At 39.6% G+C, this 6,304-nt stretch overlaps 1 protein-coding gene across 9 annotated transcripts in view; it reads left to right on the top strand.

The window, feature by feature from the left end:
• The window catches only part of atxn2l (ataxin 2-like), a 37,084-nt gene that overhangs the window by 15,745 nt on the left and 15,035 nt on the right, over nt 1-6,304 (top strand). For all 9 annotated transcript variants that reach the window (XM_046037594.1, XM_046037619.1, XM_046037601.1 and 6 more), the window contains 6 exons: nt 1,332-1,388; nt 1,486-1,557; nt 1,658-1,847; nt 1,957-2,075; nt 3,347-3,438; nt 4,323-4,532. In XM_046037594.1, the coding sequence (XP_045893550.1) occupies nt 1,332-1,388; nt 1,486-1,557; nt 1,658-1,847; nt 1,957-2,075; nt 3,347-3,438; nt 4,323-4,532 (740 nt within the window). The remainder of the gene's footprint in view (nt 1-1,331; nt 1,389-1,485; nt 1,558-1,657; nt 1,848-1,956; nt 2,076-3,346; nt 3,439-4,322; nt 4,533-6,304) is intronic.

Below are 6,304 nucleotides of genomic sequence, written 5' to 3' on the forward strand. Positions count from 1 at the left end.
CGGGTCTTCCAACATGACAATGACCCGAAGCACACAGCCAGGATAACCAAGGAGTGGCTCTGTAAGAAGCATATCAAGGTTCTGGCGTGGCCTAGCCAGTCTCCAGACCTAAACCCAATAGAGAATCTTTGGAGGGAGCTCAAACTCCGTGTTTCTCAGCGACAGCCCAGAAACCTGACTGATCTAGAGAAGATCTGTGTGGAGGAGTGGGCCAAAATCCCTCCTGCAGTGCAAACCTGGTGAAAAACTACAGGAAACGTTTGACCTCTGTAATTGCAAACAAAGGCTACTGTACCAAATATTAACATTGATTTTCTCAGGTGTTCAAATACTTATTTGCAGCTGTATCATACAAATAAATAGTTAAAAAATCACATTGTGATTTCTGGATTATTTTTTTTTAGATTATGTCTCTCACAGTGGACATGCACCTACGATGACAATTTCAGACCCCTCCATGATTTCTAAGTGGGAGAACTTGCAAAATAGCAGGGTGTTCAAATACTTATTTTCCTCACTGTATGCAGCAACATGTAAGTCGCTTTGGATAAAATCGTCAGCTAAATGAATAAATGTAAATTATAAATACTAAGTGTGATATGTTAAGTTTTCTGCAGAGGGAAAAGCGCAAAAGAAATTAAAATTAAATTAGAAACAGACTAAATATGTTTGTTATATAATCTGTAACTCAGTGTACATTAAAACCCGACAAATTATACGAACAGCAGGTATAATCAACAGATATTAGTTTGTGGCAGATTTATTGGTATTGATTTATGCATCAGCCAATAAATAAGACAAGTGAATCCAGAGTTTGTCCAGCAGAGAGCAAGATTATTTTTACACAGATGTTCCCCTCTCTTCATATGTTTTGTTAATATTGTAACACAATCAGGACTTCAACTAATGAATATTATTATTATTTATCATTATTGATTGATCTGCTGAATACTTTGATTGATTGATCCATCGTTTGGTCTGAAATTACTTGTTTTGTCCAAACAATAGTTCAGAATACATAACAAAATTACTGAAATGATTAATAATTGAACAAAATGTTGCCAATTTTGTGTGTCTGACTAATTGATTAACCAGTTGATTGTTTCATTTCTACACTAAAGTCAAGAGATCCTTTAAAGATAGTGGCCAATATGTCGATATTGGATTTTTAAACTATCTAATATTGATATCAATATTGGTCTGAAAAAGTTAGTATTGATCCATTAAACACAGATTCAGTTTTATCCAAAGCTCTGTGTGTGTGTGTGTGTGTGTGTGTGTTTCTTTGTTCTTCACTGTACAACCTGCTCACCTGTCGCCTGTGTTTGCAGCTATTTGAAGGCGTCTACAACAACGCCAGGATGCTTCATTTCCTCACGGCAGTCGTGGTGAGTAGTTCTGTCTGTCTGAATTGTGTTAAAACTTGATTCTGTCATAAAGCACCACGTACAAAGAGACTGAAGCTTCCCTCGCTGCTGGTTACAGGGCTCCACCTGTGAAGTGAAGGTGAAAAATGGAGCAGCGTATGAAGGAATCTTTAAGACTTTAAGCTCACAGGTAAAACAAAAAACGTCCACGACACAACACTGATTCCTGACTCTGATTCCTTCATTTGTTGGCGCCAGGTGCAATAAATGATTTCTCTGTGTACCACCAGTGCGAGCTGGCTGTTGATGCTGTTCATAAACAAAGCGATGGAGGAGGAGGAGGCGGCGGCGGAGGGGGAGGAGGAGAAAGCCATTCTTCTCCACCCAAGATTGAAGATATAACTGACACCATGATCTTCAGCCCCACCGACCTGGTGACCATGACCTGCCGCGATGTCGACTTAAGCTTTGCGGTCAGAGGTACCAGACACATGGAGGGAGTGTTGACCTTCGTGGTGCTGAAGGAAAGCTCACAAATACACCTCTATAAGTTCACTAATAACACTAACCTGTGTGTGTGTGCGCGCAGACACGTTCACCGACACGTCCATCAGCTCATCGCGGGTCAACGGGGAACACCGGGAGAAAGTTCTGCAGAGGTGGGATGGAAATGGAAACGGAGAAAACTTCGAGCTGGAGTCAGACAGAGTGAGAAACACACACACGTATACATTACCATATGTAAGAGAAATGAGCTTTGTTCTGAGCTGGGTTTTTTACCAGAGACATCCAATAATGATGAATCAGTCGGCAAAGAAACCAGCAAATATTCACATTTAAGAAGCTGGATTTTTTTTAAAAATCGATTATCAAAACAGTCGCTGGTTAATTAAATAATTGACAGCTAATCGATTACTTGATTAATCATTGCAACAATTACACAGTGCTTTACAGTAAAAAAAAAAAAAATAATAAAAGTAAGTAAAATAAAAAAATACAACCTATAACAATAAACATATGTGCCATAGGCCCACAACCGCTTACTTGGCTGCTTACCATAGCTTCCCGTTTTTCCCTATTTACTAATGGTATTTGGGAAACGAGACGTTTTTTGTTTTGGTTTATTTCGTTTGAACACGAAAATCCGTTGGCCGCAAAGTGACACAGACACTAGGGGTGGGAATCACCAGAGGCCCCACGATACGATATTATCACAATACTTATGTCACGATACGATATTATTGCGATTTTAAACATATTGCAATATTTTACCTTTTTCCCAACTTCAAATTGTGTCCCCAAAGGAAAACTCTTTATTTTTTTTTTTTTTGTCTAGTGGACTGAAAAAGCAATTTTATTAGCTCCAAAAAACAAACTTCTCATCTACAATTTGTACAATAAAAGATCGATACTTGACGTTCGTGATACGATATTACCTTGCAAAATATCGCGATACTATGCTGTATCGATTTTTTTTTTTTTTTTTTTTTTACCCCACCCCTAACAGACACCCTGATTTCAGCTTCCTGATTGTGTCTTATCAGTCGTGGCGTATCCTTCCCTGATTCGTCAGGCTCCTATCACATGACCCCTCTCCAGAGGAAACATCAGCCTGGACTACCAGCAGTGAATGTGAAACATGGATAATAAATTACAAGCGTTACTGATCTCTCTACATTTAGAAATATTTCGGATCAATATGTTTTGTGTTTATTTTGTAGAATTTTTATGAGAAAACATGCCCGATTTATGTATTATTATTATTTTTTTAATTTATCACACAATTTCAATACTTTAATCAATTATTATGGTTTATTGACTTACATAAGCTTTTAGCTGAGGTGGTACAGATTTTATGGATATGAAACATTTGAAGATACTCCAAGAAATGACATCACAATAGGCAGAAATAGCAGAGTAGGAACTGGCGGACCATTTGTATTACAGAGTTGAAAGGGTTAATGTTTGCTTGTTTTCAGTCAAACGGCTGGGACGCCAACGAGATGTTCAAGTTCAACGAGGAGGCGTACGGCGTCAAGTCCACCTACGACTCCAGCCTCTCCATGTACACGTGAGTCTGTCCTCGCACATTTACCCTTTAGAGCATTTAGACACAGAGCCTTTATTCAGAGTGACGTACAGGCAGCATTCATCCTGGGGAACCTGGAAGAGGGCAGCATCAGAACTGTTCAGCCAGTTTATTCTGTCTGACACACTTGAATGAAGGTGAAAATATAAGAAAGCAAAATTAAATGGGGAGGTTGGTCCTTGCTGTTACCTTGGTGAGTACATTGTTATCATAACTGATGGCCAAGCTATAAATATCAGACCTAGGTTGTTAAAAAGTGCCGTCGAATGGAAAACTGTATTTACCTTGTTGGCATAGTTGAATAAAAAGAGTTCAGTACATGGAGCTGACAGACGGTGAGCCTCAAACGCCATTGTTTCCGCCTTCATATGTAAATGTCACGCATGCAAAAGTTCCCCTGGAAAAACGGGCGAGTACCAACAAGCGCTAGATGTGACCTAAAATCTGGGATCTTTAATGTTTACGCCCCCAAAATTTACACAAACTAGCCCACGTTCGAGAGAAGCGTTCATACGAGCTCGTGGAGCTGGAGGTTGTTCAGTGTCTCACAGAAAGTGCTTTTTTACGGTTCTGAAGGAAAGGGAAATATTGTCTGGTTTTCCCTCTGATGTCCTTTGGCTCCTCTGCCTTAACTCTGTACTTCAGTAAAACCAATAAATAAAGTTGTGTTTTTTCACAGTAATCGCTGTTGGCCAATCAGAAGCAAGTGGGCTTTCAGGGAGGTAGGGACTTAAATAGACAGGAGCCAAAACTGAGGGTTCAGACAGAGGGTGAAAAGAGGAGCTGAAGAAACGGACAGGATGAGAAAAATAACGTGTTTTTTAAACATTAAAGCATTTATTTGTGTCTCCTGCTTGGTCTCCCAGCATGCCTTTAGAGAAGGGGGCAAACTCTGAGGTTTACCGGCAGCGGGAAGCCCGGGCGGCTCGGTTGGCCAGCGAGATCGAGAGCAGCCTGCAGTACCGCCGGCGGGTTTCTTTAGAGAACGACGATGGCAGGAGCGAGGAGGACAAATACAGCTCCGTGGTCCGAGAGAGGGAGGACAGAGCCAGCCCCGGATTCACCGCCACCGGCAGGTGAGAGTAACATTACGTTTCATTGTCTGTTAGCTTCCTGGATATAAAAATGATTGTGATGACAATCTGTGCAGGACCTGGAACATGATTTCTTACAGTTTCCTTAATCAGACTTGTGATTTCTAAGGTTAGGGTTAATAAAGTACTAGGGGTGTACTGGTATATTTGTACCGCACCGCTTCGGTACAGGACGTTTGGAACGCTGCACATGTGCACCGGATGCAGTCTTTAACGTTAAATATTAGGCTTGTTTTGTGTGTGGAACATACGTAAATTCCGAGTTTCCACATCAACATATTAAGTGGCGGACCAAATCTCCGCCTTACAGTACTACACAAGCAGCCGCTTTAGCCCCGCCTCTCGCTAACTAGTGACTTAAGCATCACGGCCAGAGCAGAGAAGCCAGAGCTTTAAGACCCTCCCTTATTGTTAAGGTCTTCTGTTTGGGAAAACTTCGGTTTCCTACACAACAACGGATAAGTCGATAAGGCGAAAGCAGCGGGCCGACATTTCTCAGCAGTGATCGGGTTTGTTTCTGGCAACACGTCAAACTGCCTAACTCACTAATGTTACCACACGAAGGAGAACGTTACTGCAACAAGGGGAAAAAAACAACGAGCACAGTGCAAACGCCTTTCGGGATTTAAACAGACTTTAGATCAGATTTTTATCTGAGCAGGCCTTCAAGCTGGGATTGATGATGCTCATAGACGGAATAAAAGAATCAGACTGCTGCACTATAATCCATATTATATATTTTTTATTATAGTATGTAAATGTGGTATTGTTTTGAGAATATTTTATTTAGTGGAGAACTTGGTGGTAGTTTCAGCAGTATTTTTAGTATAGTAGTAAGTAGTAGTAGTATAGTAATGTGTAATTTTAAAGTTTGTTTGAAAAATTGTGAACTAATTTGTGTTTACAAAAGTTCATAAACAATTTAATGTTTGCATTTTTTTACCCTTACTGTACTGTACCGAAAATAAACCGAACCGTGACTTCAAAACCGAGGTACATACCGAACTGTGATTTTTGTGTACTGTTACACCCCTATAAAATCCATTTTGGGCTTTTAGTTGACACGTGTTTTCTAAAAACAGGCTGATTAGAAGAATAAAGACTTCTTAAACACAAAAACACCGTTTCACTTATACGCTAAACATTTCACACTGAATATTCACTATCCCCAAAGAAATACAAAGTGACATTACAGTATGTAGGGGTGGGGGGAAATAATCAATACAGCATAGTATCGCGATATTTTCCATGGCAATACTGTATCGATACATGGACGCCAAGTATCGATCTTATATAAATTGTACTTAATAACTTTACTTTTTGGTACTATAATAATAAAATCAATTGCTTTTTCAGTCCTCTAGAAAAATCGCTTTCCTTTAAGAACACAATCTGAAGTTGGAAAAAAGGTAATAAATTCCAGTACATGGCAGTATGTTTAAAATCGTGATATCACATCGCAACATAAGTATCGTGACATAAGTATCGTGATAATATTGCATCGTGACATAAGTATCGCGACATAAGTATCGTGATAATATTGCATCGTGACATAAGTATCGCGACATAAGTATCGTGATAATATTGCATCGTGACATAAGTATCGCAACATAAGTATCGTGATAATATTGCATCGTGACATAAGTATCGTGATAATATTGCATCGTGACATAAGTATCGCGACATAAGTATCGTGATAATATTGCATCGTGACATAAGTATCGCGACATAAGTATCGTGATAATATTGCATCG

This window comes from Micropterus dolomieu, linkage group LG02 (genome assembly GCF_021292245.1).
Source record: "Micropterus dolomieu isolate WLL.071019.BEF.003 ecotype Adirondacks linkage group LG02, ASM2129224v1, whole genome shotgun sequence".
NCBI lineage: Eukaryota > Metazoa > Chordata > Actinopteri > Centrarchiformes > Centrarchidae > Micropterus > Micropterus dolomieu.